At 44.1% G+C, this 18,373-nt stretch overlaps 1 protein-coding gene across 4 annotated transcripts; it reads right to left on the reverse strand.

The window, feature by feature from the left end:
• Positions 1-354: 354 nt before the first annotated feature.
• Positions 355-18,373, reverse strand: AKAP10 (A-kinase anchoring protein 10). Of its 4 annotated transcripts, XM_058422960.1 has the most exons (15): positions 18,148-18,373; positions 14,582-14,629; positions 12,340-12,522; positions 11,528-12,067; positions 10,037-10,135; positions 9,521-9,605; positions 9,059-9,182; positions 7,894-8,030; positions 6,758-6,902; positions 5,866-6,039; positions 4,365-4,474; positions 3,945-4,027; positions 3,370-3,422; positions 2,688-2,780; positions 355-1,649 (listed from the first exon to the last, which is right to left on the reverse strand). In XM_058422960.1, exons 1-15 carry the CDS (start codon positions 18,305-18,307, stop codon positions 1,644-1,646), a joined length of 2,040 nt encoding a protein of 679 aa, XP_058278943.1. In that variant the 5' UTR covers positions 18,308-18,373; the 3' UTR covers positions 355-1,643. The 4 variants fall into 4 exon arrangements, with proteins under 4 accessions (XP_058278943.1, XP_039938036.2, XP_039938035.1 ...); XM_040082102.2 differs by lacking the exon at positions 355-1,649 and having other exon boundaries at positions 2,446-2,780; XM_040082101.1 differs by lacking the exons at positions 355-1,649; positions 18,148-18,373 and adding an exon at positions 15,577-15,762 and having other exon boundaries at positions 2,446-2,780.

The raw sequence follows: 18,373 nt of genomic DNA on the forward strand, positions 1-18,373 counted from the left end.
AAGGAAACGCAGCTCTGAACAGTATCCACACCCAAATCTGGGACCGGTAATCCCTGAACACACTCAGGACTAGTCAGAATCCTGCCCTGGGGGGAAAGTGAGGCAGGGCTGCACTAAAATAGGCAACAGTTTAGGGTAGTTCAATACTTCAGGATCAATCCCTGCCCCTTTAACACCTTTCCCAGCCATAGCCTGTGATTGAACACCTTATTTTCTATTTAATAAGAATTAATCTTACTCACCACACTGCTATTAACATAATCCATTAAGAAATGGGGGAAAAATTACTCCTAAAACTCACATTAAAAAAATCCCATGCAACTTCAAACCCCATGAAAACAGAAAAATCGACACAAATTTTAATATTTATATATTTTAAATCAAAACACAATTAAATATAGTATGTTTTAAGTACATGAACGCTTGGGTATGAGAGAAATAAGAGGTGGTACATAGTACCAAAAACCTATACACAGCCTTTTTTGCTTTTTCATAACAATACAGTGTCTCTATACAATCAAATATTGCAACAGAATAACACTTTCTAGTCAATCAAGATATTCTGAACATTGGAAATGATTTGAGTTCTTCGCATAGTGATTTCTTTGCACAAGTCTGAGGAAAAAAGCAATCATTAGAGTTAAAAAAAAAAAAAAAATACCCAAAATAAAAGTGTCATATACTAAAAATGCAGCAGTAACGTAACAGTGAGACACTGAGTACTTCTGCTACCCTGCAAAATCAATCTGCTGGGGGAAAAAAAAGAAGTGCTGTGTAACATGGTAAGTGTTGAGTGTGTCAGGAGGAAGGCCAGAGGTCATTAAAAATCGTTTTTCTTTGTAAACCAAACATCTGGAATTAGATGGGTGGAGGACAACAAGCGGTGGAGAGTGGCAGCAATTTCTTTTTTCCTCGCTCGTGGGATGGTGAGGACAGGAAGTGGAGCAGCCTGCAGGGTCCAACCTGCTCGGAAGGTGGGAGCAGAGGGGCTGCAGGACCAGCCTTGGATCTGCTCCGTGGTGGAAGCAGGGAAGGGGTGTGTGTGTGTGCAGGTGTAGGAGCTCAACAGGGAGGAGTTCCTGACCCTTCTACACTGCCTTCAGAGTTAATGCAGTTATGGAGTAAAATACATTTATCTTACAGTTGAATACGCATCTATTTCAAGTAACGGGAAATTAAACTTAGAACTTTCCAGGCCATTCACTGCCAATGGATTCGCCTCACAGCCCTTCCAATTCTGTGTTTAAAAATTACAAGCAGTAGAACTAGAAACTACAGCAAAACCTTCCCCTCTGTTGTGGCCCATTCCAGATATTTTGCTTAAAAGTCTTTTTTTTGAGACAAGGTCAAGTATTTGTGAAGTCAACCACAGTTTCTCAGTGACACATTTGTAAACTGCATCTTCATATCCGAACCATCATTACTGTGAATGCCACACACACCAGGGAAAAGTGTTTCTTCACTCTCTACAGTGGAGGTCCAGGATTGCTTCTTTTTCATTCTCCCTTAGAAATGAGGGAGATTTCAGCGGTTGGAGTAACAGTGCTTTGTTTTTCTTGGCTGTGTTAAAGAATCCACCAATAGGGAAAGTTCATTCGTTCTCAAAGTGGAAAACCAGATTTCCTGTCCAGCAGTTTCTAAAATCATAGCTGGAAAAGGGAAAAACAGTTCATTTTACCCTAAAACATGCAAGGTAATTGTTCAATAGAAAGACATTTTGTGTTTAAAAATGTTGAAGCCAGGTTTGTTTGAGTTTGGAGGAGAAAAAGCCCCAAACCTAATCCAAACACACTCAACCTTTTGATTACTTGCTTAATTGAATCCAGAACATCTGCAGCCATTTGAGATTTCTAAATACTGTGCTAAGTGACCTTTTCATTCAGGCAGACTGGAATTGTATCAGTTGCAGCCAAGCTATTAAGTGAAATCATTATACAAGTCACTTAAATGTTACTGCTCTATTAGAAAGAAAACACACAGTGAAACTATGGATCCACCCATTCGGATCAAATAACTGGGCTTTGGCACATTTACCTTCAATAACTGAACATAATGCAAGTTAATTTTTAGAAACTCACACGCCTGAAAGTCAGAAGTACCAGACATTAACTTGGTAAGCTGCTGTCACCAATTATTTCACAAAATCCAACTGCTACCTCAGAACTGGGGGTTTTTAGACAGAGAATGCATGGGCTGTACAGCAACACAGCCACTAAGCAACAACACACAAACCTATAGAAAGGGTTACTGTGTCTTTTAAAGTCTGGAGACAGAATGGTGTGAGTACACCCAAAGAGACAAATTCACAGCTGTTGAGTTTTACTGACACTTCAAGCAGAAATATCACTAGTGACTAAGAGGACACAGCAAATGTGAGATCAAGAAAGGAATTAACACTTCATCCTGCAGCACAGATAACTAACTTTTAACTAATTAGGCAGTTTGTAGACTCAAACTAAGACAAGTCTAAAGCTTGCACAAGAAAACCAGCACAGGCATCTGTTAAGAAATTCCTACATCACACGTAGGCCGAAACACTTCCAACCTTTGTTTCTTCCTCTCATGCTCTGCTGGTTTGAACATTTACCAGCGTGGGTTTCAGCCACAGGAGGAAGGCAAGTGAGAGCTCTGCTCCTCCCACAGCCTGGCTGGAGCCAGATGAAGACAGCAGCCTTTCCACCCCTTACCTTGGTGATCTCCAAAGGCTGCTCACACTGCGCCTGCTGCATGACGTCGTTGACAATCATCTTTGCTATCCTCCAAGCCATCTCTTCTTGAGCCTGCAAAACACAGCCCAAAACACAGATAGCTTCAGGTGCTTACAAGAAAGAAAAACACAGTGCTCTCAGCACAGCCTTGGAGTCAGGGCAACCTTCACGACTCCACAACCTGTATGAACATATCCTCCCTCGATGGAAATGCAGCTGGCTTCCAAGCACAGTGTTAACTTCAGTTATTGTACTCAAGGCTTGAGGCAATTTCCAAGAGAGTTAGTGGAGATTTTAGATTTATCTCTTGGGCATTTGTCCAAGCCCTTCAGAGGGGTAAAAATGCAGCCTGGAATCCATGTGCAGTGGTCACTTCACCATAAAAATCAAACAGCACTTCCACCCCTACTTAAAGATCTATAAAACCACAATAAGAAAAACCCTGACTGCAAGCACACACTTAATTAGTTCAACCAGCAAGCACTGGCAAAGAGCAAACTAATTTCACACATACATGCAATCAAATTATATTTAGCACACAGACTCTCCCTGTTCTTGGTGCAGCAAAGAGACACTCAGAGATAACAGCCAGGATTAAGAACATCAACGCTTCGTTTCTCTGAAGTGTGACATCACAAGAAGAACATGAAAGGGAACACACCTCATCTGTATTTCCTTGAACCCATTTCTTCATTGCTTGTGAAAACATGGACCCTGGTTGAGATAAAAAAGCAAGCAAGGTATGTCAGCAAAGTGAGGTACAGAGCTGATTCCTGTCACCCTCCTGAAGGGTTTGCTCTGCTGGCATTCAGGACATGGCCATTTGGACACTGAGCCTTTCCCAATACTGAAAAGCAGCACCAGCAGCAGGTCCCAGCCTGGGTGGGAAGCGTGTGGAGAGCTGCAGTTCTTTTGCATCTCAAGACCAAAGCTTTGAAGGTTTGATCATCAGCTCAGCTGCTGACGCTTCCATCCCTGCCAGGTTCCATCGACAGCTCCAACTCCCACAGGCTGCTCATGCTCCCCGGAGTCCAGCTGGACCAGAAAAGCAGAATTTGGATAGGAAACTGGGCCAGAGATGGGTTTTGCCTCAGTACAGGCCAATCCCCCACAGCATCTCTATTTGGCTTAAAACAGATCTGGAAAGAGTCAACCATTTTGCCTATCTTAACTCCAGCAGGGAAGAGAGCAGCTCTGCAGATGTTTACAGAAATGGAGAGAAAGAGCAAAGCAAACCTTTTGATTTTTTGACATCAGGCTCTGGTTCAGATTCTCTGATGAACTGTCCCAGGTCACTGACTCTTCCAAATGTCATCTTCCTGAGGAGAGGAGTGAAGGACTATATGGGTGATCAAAAGAACTCTGGCATTATGGAAAGCTGTATTTGACTATATACTTGGCTATATTTTGGAATCAAAGAGGAACAATAACTAAGAGGAAGAGAAAAACCAATTAGAAATACTTTCCTGGCTGCCATTTTGGTCAAAGAAACATTCACTGGGTGTTATATCACACTATTAAAATTAATTTAGTGTCAAATATTAAGACATGGACTAAGATCTTGCATTTATTCTCCATGCAGGAGGACACAGCAAAAATGAAACAGAGGTGAAACATGTAACCAGAAAGGAAACAATACACTGAAATGAACCTTACCCTGCATATGTTCGTTGATACAAAGATTCTGGATCCAGACTTGCAGCATCTACAATTATTGCTTCATCAAAATTTTTCAGGATTTTAACATTAGCCTTTTTGACATTGGACTACAAATAAAAATTCTAAGTATTAGTGCCCAATGCAGACAACTAACAGCTTCTTAACAAAACTGCAATTTTAGTGCTTTTAACACAGCTAAAACTCCATGAAGTCTCTAAGCAAGAGTATAAAAGAACTAGTGTGTCTACACAGCCTTGAATTCCCAACTCATAGGACATTGTTTTTAGCAGAGGATGATAAAGTTCTGTGGACAGAGCCAAAGACACAAAGCCCAGGTCAGCACACGCTGCTGCCTGAGCATTATCAGCTCAACAGATCCGTGTGTGCTGGCAAATCATTTGTTGTGAGGCTGGAACATCCCTCTCCTTCTCTTGGTAAGCAATTCCCAAACACAGATGCCTCCCCCATGCACAAAGAACAAACATTTATCTTCTGGCCTGGAGTATTTATATAAGATTATGGAAAAAAAAGGAAACATCAGTGCAACAGCAGGGAGGGCACAACACACAGCGATCTTTTATTGCCTCAGCATGGAACAGGAACACCAATGGCAGCTCCTTTCCTGCTGCTCTTTATGCAAAAATATGCAGAGGCCCAGAGATTCTCCTATTCAGACAAGCAGGAATGCACACCACAGAAAGCAGCACCTCATTTCCTAAATTGCCCAGCCAATTACCAGCAGTTCCTCCTGCTCGGAGGATCTAGCAGCAGGAGGCTTCAAGAACACAGATTTTATTCCCCACTTCACAGCTATGGGAGGAATATTCCCTCCTTGCAAATTAGGAGGTTTAAAAATAGTACAAGCAGGTAGTACAGCTTCCAAGTTGCTGGAAAGCCAGGAGATGACTAACATTGGTGTGGATACTGGATTTGAAGCTCAGGGCAGCCCTGCAGAGTTCAATAAAAGCAGCTCTCTCTTGGCTCTTCTGCTCTCAGCTGGGCTTGCAGTTTCCAAGCTGCTCTGGTTAGAGGTTAGCTAGAATCTGCTCTGTGTTTGAGCAGAGTGATGCCTTCAGCTCTGAAAATAATTTACTCTTCAGGACAGAAGATCTGGCACTTTGAAAGAACTGAGCACACAAAACTCGCATGTTTATATTTAAACTTGATAGCATATCAAAAAGAATCAATTTTCACCTGAAGTTGTAACTGCGGTATTGACAAAATAATGTTATTTCTAATAACAAGCACTCTTAGATATTATGGCATAATGAAAAAGTCTTCAGTAATACTAGCAGCTTAATAAAGACATCACTGATGTAAGGAAATAACAGCAGCACAAGGTTTTGGGTACAACAAACAGCAGAGACACTTCTGACAGAACTGAGCTGCAGGTAGATTAAACACATCCTAACACAACACAGGTTTCAAATGAAAGTGGAATGGTGTTTCTTTACAGGGTAAAAACTTGGATATTGATACAGAAAACCCAAATTGGTACCTGGGAGGCAGAGCCATCCGTGCTCCCCATGGAATCACTGTCAGGAGAGCTACCAGGGCCATGAATATTCAGTGCAATGTTCCCTCCTGGGAATTCATCTCCTCGTACTGAATGGATGAGGTCATTCAAGTATTTGTAGTAAAGGTTGCTGGACAAGAAACCAGGTAGGAAAACCTGAGAGATAGAAAAAGTCCTCTTTAATCAAGGCTGGTCTGCATAGTTAGAGAAGAGCACACAAACATCTCAGTCCTTGTGTAGATGGAACACAAGTAAAAGCAGCCATGCATGGAATTATTGTGGATTAGCAACTGCATTGCTTTAAGTTTTAATCCTCCTGCAAAATGAACAAATCCAACTGCCAATTAATCAAATCCCTCAGTAACTGGAATTGAAGTTCAGGGGTTTTTTTCCCCCTCTAGAAACTTAAGCTTGACAGCCCAACAGGCTTTACAGTTATTCTGTTTCACTGTTCACGATTTTCTGCAGCTTCAGAATCAAAACATTCATTTCTGGTATCTGGGTATCCCAGAGTTACATTATTAACCACAGCACTCGTATTAGACTTGCAAACAACTCCTACTAAGAGTAAGGAAAATTTTCTAAAGATATAAAATAAGCTGTTGATAGCAATTCATATGGGAGGAAATTCTGTTACTTCCATTAAACTGCAATAATCACCCGAGACAAACATTTCACAGAGCATTAACAGCAGCCAGTGGGTGGTATCTTCAAATCAGGCTGGGGAAAAAGAGTCTGGCAGATTTTCCTGAAGCTGTTCTATTATCCAGGTAACCAGGAAGTCAGTAAAGGAACAGGACAAACCAGGGGCACACTATGGAACCTGCACATCGCTTTCACTAAGCCTGCACCCCGCTCTGAAGAAGGATCTCACCGTCTCCATGGTTGTCCACGCCTGCCTTAAGGGAGTGGTGAAGCAGTTGGGGAGAGGCCCCCCCTCCCTGCAGATGTTGGATTCAATCTCCAGCCTCACAGAGTCATCAAACCCCAGAGGATGCGTGGCCTGCAGGGAGAAGTACCTGGGGCAGGGCAAGGAAACAACACAAACAGGATTTGCAAACCTCTGCAGGTGCTCGGTGCTCACCTGTGCCCCAGACACTGCAAAAACCTGCACACACCTGGCCCCCACTGACTACAGGTGAGACATCCCCCCAGTCCCTCCAGAAATGGTTCTGAGAGCCCTGCCCTGAAACACAGATCAAAAACAGGGAATGGAAAACAGGATGGAGCAGGAAACACCCAGAACTCCAAAGCAGCATTGGCTCCACTGCTCACACCCTTGCAAACGGTTTAAGGATGGGGGAATGATTGATGAACTTCTGAGTGAAGCATTTGCTTCCTCTCCAATTATTATTTCCTCCCCTGGAATTATTCCTCCCCACTCAAGCTGTGGTAGAGCCTCACACTTAAGCTTAAGAACAAACATTTCCTGGAAGCAGTTGTGCTGTCTGTCTCCCAGCTATCTTATTGCTGAAGTGAAGCACAAAAGACAAGAAGTTCCTCTCCTAAAAGTCTGCTATTAAAAAGGATCTGATTACTTCCTTAAAAAAAAAAAGGAAATATTTCACAATACTAAGAACAAGCACTAGTTGGCTTTTATTATGTGTGAGAACAGTTTGCACAGCCTACTTCATGTGGATAACAGTATCTGCACACCAAGGTTTTTCCGCAGCGCTCTATGTGCTATTAGGCTTAAATTGCAGATTCAAGCCTAAGAGCAGATACATTTTCAAATGTATCTCCCATTTTCAAATGTCAATCAGCTTTGTTATTTCCCAACCAAACAAACTCAAGCAATCAAGCACTGAAAATCCTGAATTATGTGTAAGAATGGAATCCTTGTAAGGATTTCTCCTCACGCACATCAAAAAATTTGAAAAATTCACGTGTGCAAACACATCAAAAGCCACCTTGGTAAAATGCACCTCAGCAGAACAGCACAAGAGTTCAGAGAAGCTGCACAGCACAAAACCACAAGTACAGAAACAAAGGATTGTTGAACTCCCTCACTTGTCATACAAAATCATGGCATCGTTCTGTGCTTCTTGCCCATCATACTGGCCTTTTTTGGCAGCAAGCTGAGACTGGAAGTTATCTGCTGCCAACCAGAACTGCAAGACATTAACTGCATCTTCCTTCTCCATGTACTGGAAGGGAAATCAGAAAAAGAGCGGATTAAAGACATTCTAGCAAGAAACTTTTAATAATTTTCTAACTTCCTTCTTCCCATTTAGAACAAGAAACATAGGCCATGAAAAAATTGTCACAAGGCACAATATTTTGAATTTCTGTTTCAGACAGATTCAGCTTGCTTGGAGGAAGGAAAAAAAAAAAAAAAGGAACTTCTGACATTTCTTTTCTGTACTTATTCACACTTAGTTTCCAAAAAACTATTTGTCTCATCCTAGGACAGGAAACACCATTTTCATGCTACATTTAGCTTACACTGAGCTCAGCACATTGTCTCAGCTTCCCAAGCTGCAGTTTCAAACTACATCAGCTTGTCAGACTGTCAGGACAAGTATGTCAAGAGCTGATTCCTTAAAGGTGCAGGAGCCTGAAACGGAAATCTTTTATTTACCTTATCACATCACTAAAGGTGCCCTCTCCACATAGCACCGGTTATGATTTGTTATCTGTAATAACACTTCAGGCTTCTACACTATGATGTGAAGATCAAGATGACAATGACAAAGCTTCTACAAAGCAAAGAGACTCTGAGAAGCACTCACTAACTGGAGAGGGAATCACAAATACTCATTCCACAACACCATGGACAGGTCTGAACATTTGAATTAGTTCTGTGTGGGGGCGGGAAAAAGTTCAAGGCATTTTCTCTCAGAAAAAATACACCTTGGTTTTTTTATTATATTTAGAATCACAGAATTACAGAATTGTTTGGGTAGAATGGGACCTTAAAAATGATCCAGTTCCAGCCTCCTGCCACGGGTAGGGACACCTTTCACTATCCCAGGCTGCTCCAAGCCTCATCCAACCTGGCCTTGGACACTTCCAGGGATGGAGCAGCCACAGCTTCTCTGTGCACCCTGTGCCAGCGCCTCCCACCCTCACAGGGAACAATTCCTTCCCAATATCCAACCTAAACCCATCAAGGAATGAACAGATTCATCTGCTAGAAAGGGATCTAAAATCAAACCCAAACATTGATACTCACCTCAGAGAAGTAGAACAGGGCTGACTCACAGAACAGAATGTCAGCCAGATACACAGTCCCACTGGTCAGCACCTCGATCTGGTATTTACAGAAATGGTGACTCCGCAAAAACTCACTAAAGTGCCTGCACAGGGACAGGGACAATCAGTCATCAGCGTCAGCAGCACCCAAGGCACCCTCAGAACCAATTAGCTCTTGCCCAGAACTCTGATAACTTTTGGTTGGATAAAAGCAAAACAAGCAAGAAACAGGGCAGGTTTGTAAACGGCACAAGAAAGAGATAAAGAACACAACAGTGTGAACAGCCAAGTTCAGCAAGAATGGATTTGGAGGAGGGGATCTGAGCAGCCCCAAACACAGAAGACAGCACAGAAAAGTGCTGATATGGTTATGTCTCCATAAACATTTTTAACAAGCTTTAGGACAAGAGACACAAGAACCCAAACCACTGCATCAACTTACTCTTGTTCCATTGCACTGAACACGATGGACTGTGCTGTAACAAAGCAGTTGGGATCCACTTGGCCATCCTCCCCACAGATCTTTGCTGCAAAGAAAGACCAGGTTAATTTTAACATGAATTTGGCTGATGGAGCTCAAAGGCAAGAGCAAGGATTAGTTAATGAAAAATTGCAGTTCAAATCCACCAGAATCAGCTGGTTCTGACTGAGCAAAGAGCTTTCAAAGCTGGCCAGATAATAATAACATGGCTAAAGTGTTTGATTGAGACTCATACCTGGATCCCCTCCATAACCAAAAATTCTTTCCCTAATTTAAGCAAAATCTCTGAAAGTTTTCATGAGGATATTCACAGCACTGCTGAAGGTCAGACCCACTGATATTTTGTAATCTCCTACCTTTTTACCTGCCTTTAAAATTTATAAAAATAAAGATAAATACAAGGGTGTGACATATTAGAGACACATTTTTATGGGGACAGGGCAGCTCTGAAATGAGGAAGCAGTTATTCATTCTTACCAACTATGTCATTTCTCATTGCTTCTGTAATTGGGATTGGTTTAGCAGCATCTGGAGAAATATATTTGGTAAAAGTACTAACTGCATCTCGTTCTATACCTGTGGGAAGAAACACAGAATCAAATCTGGAATTCTTTGGTATGAGTGAGTAACAAATGTTTGCTCTTCAGAAAAGCAGGTGTTTAATTTTCAGTGATGTTTCCACTGCAGGATATTTATATTCTGCTCCTGACCAGCTGCAGGGACTGTGTGATCTCCAGCCAGGTCACAACAAAACCGGCATGGACCAAGATGGAATAAAACAACACAGCTTTAAATTTACTCTACCACCACACAAGGCAGAACCCACTTCCTCAGCTGCACACCATAGTCCCAGAAGCAACACCTTTCAGGCAAGTGAAATTCCCAATTTTTAGCTCTCATCGCAGAGAAATCACTTGCATTATACAGGAATAACTAGAAAAAAAATCTTAAAATGAGATGCCTCAAACAAGTTGTGTTCTTTACACATCATCTTTTGAGACTTGGGACTCTGCTCTGGAAGAGAGAAAAAAATTACACTCAAATTCTTTTCAGATTTTTCAAGAAGGACCCTGTGTTTTCAAATTGTTTTTAGACATCAGAAAGCAGAGGTGCTTTGATGACTAAAACATGATTTTCCTTGTTTAAGTGACTTTGGGGCTGAGGTTATACATTGTGGAGGCACATGACAAATAACTACATGAGAAAGACAAACAGCAAGAGAAAGGGATGCAACACGAGGAAACAGTTGGGCAAACAAAAGGAACCAATATGAAGAAAGAAGTGTTTCCTTTTTGCCTGCAGACTTGCACAAATGAGGGAGGACTGAGTAGATGCAAAGTAGAGAAACACGTAGAGTTACTGTGCATGTAGCTCGCTACCAAAAGGAAATATTTTAATTTCATCCTTACTTCCAGCAGCCTCTGAAGAGGTGGAATCCAAATGACAAGAAATCAGTTACAAGGGGAGGAACTCTATCAAATAAATCCAAGAACAAAAACAGTACATTCCACGCATAGATCTCCACAAGTCTCTTGCAATCACTACTTAGGTAATTTTACGTAATACAGGATATTTACCTTCCATGGCAAGTTAATTACCCATTCTCAGCCCCACTATCCAAACTTTCTGCAATTCTTTTAAGGTGGGGTGAGATGGGTGAGGGAACAACTGGACATAGCAATGTTCACTTAATTTCTCATGATTACACGTGGAAGAACAGAGGCAACCTATGCTCATCGAGTACACAATGATTTTGAAGTCTCTTCAACAGCTTTTTTATTTTTAAACAAGTCAGACAATACATAGCTCAAACTGACCAGCAGCAAGTTAACAGCAGTGATACATAAAACCTTCTGCCTTGCAACATCACATCGGGCTTGCTAAGAACCTGAGAACTGAGGCAGCTCCCTGCACAGAAACATTCCCCATTTCCCACCTTTTCAACCAAAGGGAACACACGGCACTTACTTTTCATGAGTTTTCCTGACAAGTCCTTTAGTGCAGAGGAGGGGCTGTTTCTATTTGATACTGAAAGCCTGGAAGATTCTTGCTGATCAGCTGGAAGAGAGCGAGTCCCCGTGCCCGTTTTCCTCAGAGGCAGGGCGCTGGTGCTGCGGCTGTCCCTCCCTGGCAGCCCCACGTGGTTCTGGCTGCCCGCAGTTCTGTCGGGCTCGGGCCGGAGCGGCCGGGCTGTGCCAGAGCCCTCCAGCCTCTCCTCCAGCCACCCAGCAGGAGGAGAGGAGGCCAATTCCTGCTGTTTGGAGGGGGACACCGGCTCTGCCAGCGAGCTCTGCTTCACCGTGTTCAGGCTGTGCGCGCGGATGCGGGACCAGGTGGTAGAGTGGAAGCTCTCGGCCTCTAACCAAAATTTCACCAAGTGCTCCATCCTGCGCAGCTCCATGAACTGGATGAAGTAAGGGAGGGCTACGCTGTCCTGCAGGACTTGTTCAAGGGTCTTGGAAAGGCTTGATTTGGTCTCTTGAGCCTGGTAGTTCAGACACGATCTGCCTAAAGGAAAACGTGAAAGGGAGTGAGTCCATACTGTACCGCGGATGCGGGGCTTGGATACAAAAGCGTCCAGGAATGCAACTGTGAAGAGGCAATGCCAACGTAATGACAAAGTAAAGGAATTATCTGCTTCCTTCAAAACCCTCCCAGGTTAGCACAGATAACAGCAGCCACACTTTTATCACCTATTTGTTTACCTGAAAACCAAGGGATGGTGAGTGCACCAGGAATATAGAGAACAAAAAGAAAAGTTGACGTTATCACAGCCTTACCTAAATCTCCAAAGTGAGCAGCTTCCATGTGACTTGGCTGCTTCTTGAGGGCGGCTGTGCGGCTGCTGGAGAAGGAGTCCATGTTGGCAGAGATGGCATTGATGGCCACATGGCTTGGTCCTGCAGCCTCCAGCAAGGCATGATTCCTAGTGCTTCTCTGAGGGGAATGTACTGGGATTGGAGCTGGAATCAAAATGGGAATTGTTAAAGCACAAACTCTTCTAAACATTGCCCAATGCTACTCACCCCAAAATGTACCAGGGAGTTTGCAAGAGTCAATCTCACTAGAGCCTCACTGTACCACTGTGTGTCATCTTTGATCTGATTAAAGACCGCAAGTTTTATTAATGCAAAAATGAACTCACTCCCACCCACCTCTGTTTTCCTTACTGGGCAGCAAATCAAGAGATGCCACGTCTAAACTTACACGTGAAATATTCCTGAGTCTTCCTGCTTCCTTGATAACCACTACTGTGACAACTTTATACTCTGTCAACAATTTAGTTTAGTTCCAATGCTCCTGCCAATCTACTTCCATGCCTTATTGAAAGCTAAAATGTGTTTAAAAATCCTGCACTACAAACCTATCTGTGAGGTTTAATAAAGAGTTATTTCTCAAAAATATTTTTGTTGCTTCTGCTTGCTTTCAAGAGAAAAAAAAAAAAAAGAAGCAGTAAGGAAATACCTATGATGAAACCCAGGTTATAAACTTAACCCTCTCTGGCTGTTTCAGGACACAAGTGGCTACTGGAGCTCAAAAAGAACAAATAAGAACTTCCTCACACAAAATTCTGCTAATTGTTAACTGATGACAAAGCTGAAAAAACCCCCAGACATGCTCACAGCAGATTCCAAAGCTCTCAGGAAGCTGTGCTAGATGAGAATGTCGTGCAGGGACATCTTACACCTCTGACTCAAAAACAAAGCACATCAGATGATTATCTCAGCACCTCCCAGGGATGTGTTCCATCAAGGTGCCAGGCAACTTGCACTTCATGACTTCCATGCTGCATCACTTTATTTTTATTCCCAATTTTATGACAGCAGTTGACAATTTCACACTTAGATGTCAAAGCACAGACACCTCAGGAGCAATGGAAACATTTAAATTATTGCCAAGTGTTTGTGCAGGTGCAGGATTGGACACCAAGACTCCACTTGCTGCTTCTTACAAAGCCTCTAGGTATTTCATGCCAGCAAGAATGGAGAAAATATCTTTTTTCCAAGGCCAAGGGATGGCAGCAGTAGGAAAATTTGGTGGAGGTTACTTGTGTAGAGCCAGAGCCACACTCCTCATAATGCTGCAGGTTTTTGTCAATTAGATTTAAATTTAATTTTATATTAGGGACATTTGAGAAAAAAAATGTTCTGCTCTCTCTAAGGGTCAAACAAAGGTGCTCTCTGCAGCACCTCACAACATGCAGTACTATAAATTTTCAAGTTTATTTTTATTTTCAGGGTCACCATACTGGTAGTTGCACTGAAAGTGGCTATGAAATGAATGCAGCTCACTGTTTCCTGCATTTGATTTGAAAGACACACCACCAAGGTGAAAAAAACCTCTAATTTTCTTTTGATGTGCAGATAACACATTACCAAGTACAGAAACAAGATTTTGTCTGAGGGTATAAAAGTAACAGATCAGATTCTGGCATTTACCTCCTCTCCTTTCAGTCCTGCAAGAAAACCTGACAGGATAAGCAAACTTGCTCCCCTACAGTTTATAATTCTCTTTTCCACCAAGATTTTTTCCTCCTCTCCTAAGAGATTTAGCAGCAAGCCCTCTGCACCACACAGAGCAGCAGCAGAACGGCTCCTTCAGGATTTGCATCTTCAGCCCCAGCAAAGTTAAATCCGCAGCTTCTCCTGCAAACCAGACACTGTGAAGCTGCACTTTCCAAACCCCACAGGACACTGCACCTGAGCAAGAAACTTCAGGAGCAATTTGTTGTGGATAAGGAACAATCACCACGTGCAAGGTGACCGGACTGCCAGATCACTTTGAATTAAAGCTCCTGCCTGACATAACTTAATAACCTTCTGCACCTACAGATTCAGCAAGATGAGGAGGAAAGATTAGTTACTATAAATACCCAGAAACTGAATTAAGTTCTGGTTTTGGTTTGGGTTTGATGCACAGGTCAGATGTGTGCTCAGGAGTAAGGAAATGATCCTGTTGGGTAAGATAAAAATGGTGGATGATGGCAGAGATCTGAATTTACAGACAAGAGTTTGATCTTACTTTTAATTGCTTTCACATCTGTGGTCTTTTCTTGTTCTTTGCCTTTCACTGTAAAATACAAGGGAAAATGTTAATGCTATTTTGGGTCACTAATGGCATTTACCTGAGAACGGACACAGAATTCCCAACATCAGCAAGTCTCAGAGGCAGATGGAAACTATAATTTTGTTAAAAGTGATTTCTCATTTAAATTGCACATCCAGTAACTGACAGAGGCTTTCAAAGTTTTTCTGTTGACTTACTTTCAAAAGCAAAACCTTATGATCCATTAATTAAGTTTCATGAAACACCGTCTGTTAAATTTCCTTGGAGGAAGATGTTTGCTGTCTATGGATTAAGGCTGCACTCAGGGTGACTTTAATAAACAGCATGAACTGGGGAGAGTGGGTAACGTGTGTTTCAAGTGTAGAGCAGCGGCAGGTGCTCTCTGTGAACCAAAAATCACCTAAAAACAACATCTCACTCGCGTTACAGGAAGAGCAGCACAGCACCCAACACCGAGGAGATGAGGGCTGGCCCTGGCTCCGTGGAGCTGCTTCCACGCACATGATGGATACCACAGAAATGCCCTGGAAACTCCCTGCAAAGAGTTCATTCTCTCACCAATAGTCCTGCTTAACCATCATCAAACCCCGGGTGAGCAACTGATGTGGAGATAACGGTGTGAAAAGTTGTGATAGAAAAGCGCTTTGAGGATTTATTTTTTTAAAAACATTACTATTTTTTAAAGGAAGCTCCTAAAGGAAGCGAAGGAGGATATCTGTTCAAAACAAAAATAAAGAAGCCCAAGCAGCACATAAACAGGATGGCAGAGAAACAAATGCAGGGGTGATACTGGAGAATGTGATCCACCAGGGAGGCTGCTCCAGGCAAGGATTATTACTACAAATAGGTCATCCCTGAGCACCGGCTGTGGAGCCCTTCCGAAGGCAACCACAAGGCACAGCCCAGCACAGTCCCACATTTACATCACGAAACACAACAAAAAAACTCACCCAAAGCCTTCCTCTTCCCAGCTAAGGATGTTAAATATTTTAAAGGGGAACTCCGGTCTCCGGTTACATAATTGCCCTGGCCCGCTGGCTGCAGCACTGCCTGCCAGCCTCCCCTGCGAGCACAAACGCTGCAAATCGGCAACTCAGGGTCCAGAATCTCAGCTGCCAGGGAGCACGGTCTGTGACACAGGGGGTTAAGTGTCCATCAAAAGAGGCGGATCCTCTCCACACTGACCCGCGGCCCGATGCAGCTGCGAGCAGCGAGAGTAACCAGCTTTACATAACTGGAGCTGATGGGCAGGAGAGAAATCGCCGAGGGACACTGAACCATCCTCTGCCAACTCTCCTCTTTCCCAGATCGCTCCAATATTCCATCAAACCAGTTCCTAGCTCTCAGCAGTAATTCCTAGGTTTCACACAAGAGCCCTCCATAAGCCTATTTTCAATTTAAATACCTCTGTTCCTTCTTCCCAAGCTACTCAGTTCCTCCCTAAATACCTACTTACAACTGGAAATACCAACTCCAGGGTCGTGTCCCGACCCTTTGCACACAGGCTGCTTCTGTCCCCAGCAGCTCTGAGCACCAAGTGACATCAGGAACAGGAGGGGACAAAACCAGCTCCAATGCAGGACAGGCCCAAATTTTAGAGAGTGAAGTTTCACTGCATGAATTCACTTTCACTTCCCCCAGAGAGCGGATGCTGTGGGGTGCCTGTGTGAAACCAGAAGGAACCACAGAACGGGCACTGAGGGTGAGATTTCCAGTGGCCAATCCCATTCCAAAGGGTGCCAAACCAGCACGTGACGCTCCAGAGTTTTAATTCACATCTCGAAATGCTCTGAACAAACTCAGAAAGCGTTCACAGTGTGTCAACAGCGCACAAAAAACAACGAGAACCTGCTGAGGTCAGCCAGGCTGTGGGACTCCACATTATTCCCAAGATGCCCCCAGGGATGAGCTGTTCCACTGGCAGCAGTTTCATAACCTGCCCTCAAGCACCCAGCTCACCTGTTATACCTTGATTTCTTAACCCATTTTCCACCCTCAGTCTGCCAGACCTTTATTTTAAAGCCCAAGCTATAAAAACACTTCACCCTCGGTTTTTTCTACAGGTAAGTTGCTTTATGATCCTTGCTAAGGTTTAATTTAAAATTAGTTTTAATTTTTTACCCACTGCAATATCCTCTTAAAAAAGCCCAGAAACACTAGTGTTTGTAGGATTTTGGACTGCACGTGGCCAGAGTTTTATCCTAAGCCTTAATGTGCTGCTTTCCTCACAGCTTCAGTTCAAATCTTCTCTAAAAGCCAAATCTAAAAACAGAGATCACACCAAGCAGTGCTTTATGCACAGCTCAGATGAAAGGTTGCTTTTCTCCTCTCCTTCACAGTGTCTCTCTCGGGCATTTAGTGCTGATTTGCCTCTCTGACCAAAGATCCTTTAATCAAAGGAACACAGATCCTCAATTACACTTCTCAGATAATCAGACCTTTCATGGCTTTCTCCCTGAGAAAGTTTCCACCCAAGCCAACCTTGTCCCTGTGATCCCAAGTCAGGATGGAACCTCAGCTCCACAATTCTCAACTAAGCAGCAGGAGCTCTTTTTGAAGAGTTTATAACCATTATCAAAGTTTTATTCTGCAGCCCAACCTTTGCATATAAACAGCTCAAAAAGGATTGTGGCACTTGCAAAGCCCACAGTGGCTTCCAGAGTCTTCAGATCTGCTAATAAGAACATAAGTTTAGACTCATTTCTCCCACAACTACTGCGCTAACCTCCTCAAAGAGTGACATTTTCAGTGCTCCTGCTTTGGCTGAGCAAGATCCAGAGGATGTGCGAGCCAAGAGCATCAACATCAGCCCAGGTACCACGTTCTTGCCTCCCAGCATGTGCATTTTGTGTTCAGTAACCCAGAGAGGCTTTAGGACAGCGCTGCAGCAGCAGATCAGTGGTTGCACTGCTTGAGCTACAGCATCACGAGGAAAACAGAACTTTCCCGAGGGGTCCTTCCTAAAAGGTGCCACTTTCAACAAAAACCACCCAAACCACAACTGGGCGGGTTGAGAGCGCAGTGCTCTGCCTGCAGCACGAGCACAAAGTGCCTTCAAAACGCTGCTCTGCCAGAGAGCACTTAAACTGCACCCACTTATGCTGCTGGAGTATTATAAATATTTCAGGAGCGCTGAATTTCCCAGCTTGTCCTCCCTAACAAATCTATTACAGAATACACTGCCAATGATTCCTGTGGCTTTCACGAAGAGCTCAATGCGATGAGGCCCCTTTTCCACGGAGATTTTCAGCTGCTGCCGTACATTCTCAGCCCATTACATTTTTCACAAAGCCGGGTATATCAGCGTTGTCAAAGAATCATCTGTAAAGGGCTCAGAGGCTCAAACCCTGCTCGAAGCGTGGGAGGTGCTATAGCCCCCTCCCGCCCGGGCACCGTCCGGAGCCGCGGGCAGCCCGGGGGCCGCAGCCGGCGGTCGCTGCCGCTCACCGGAGAGCCCCGGCGGCAGCCGAGCCCCCCCAGCCCTCCCAACCCCGCGGGAGGACACGGCCGCCGGCACTGACCGTCATTGGCGGGGAGGCCGCTCCTCGGGGCCCGCGCGTCCTCGCGGGGCACGGTGGCGATGCCCGGAGGGGCAGGGCCGGGGCCCGGCAGCCGCGCGGGGGACGAGCCCGGCGGCCGCCCGCCCGCCGCCCCTCTACCTTTCCGCCTGAAGAAGGACATAGCGCCGGGGAGGGGGCGAGGCGGCCGCCGGGGCGGGGGAAGGCGGGAGGGAGGGAAGGCAGCGCG

This window comes from Hirundo rustica, chromosome 19 (genome assembly GCF_015227805.2).
Source record: "Hirundo rustica isolate bHirRus1 chromosome 19, bHirRus1.pri.v3, whole genome shotgun sequence".
NCBI classification, from domain to species: Eukaryota; Metazoa; Chordata; class Aves; order Passeriformes; family Hirundinidae; genus Hirundo; species Hirundo rustica.

What these genes read in the sequence shown, in the direction of transcription:
- AKAP10 (XM_040082102.2), bottom strand. Translation starts at nt 18,307, where the DNA reads ATGTCCTTCTTCAGGCGGAAAGGTAGAGGGGCGGCGGGCGGGCGGCCG. An exon ending in GTCAGGAAAACTCATGAAAA is followed by an intron (nt 10,136 to 11,527) that starts GTAAGTGCCGTG and finishes TTCTTCCCACAG; the next exon opens with GTATAGAACGAGATGCAGTT. An exon ending in TTCAGTGCAATGGAACAAGA is followed by an intron (nt 9,183 to 9,520) that starts GTAAGTTGATGC and finishes GTCCCTGTGCAG; the next exon opens with GCACTTTAGTGAGTTTTTGC.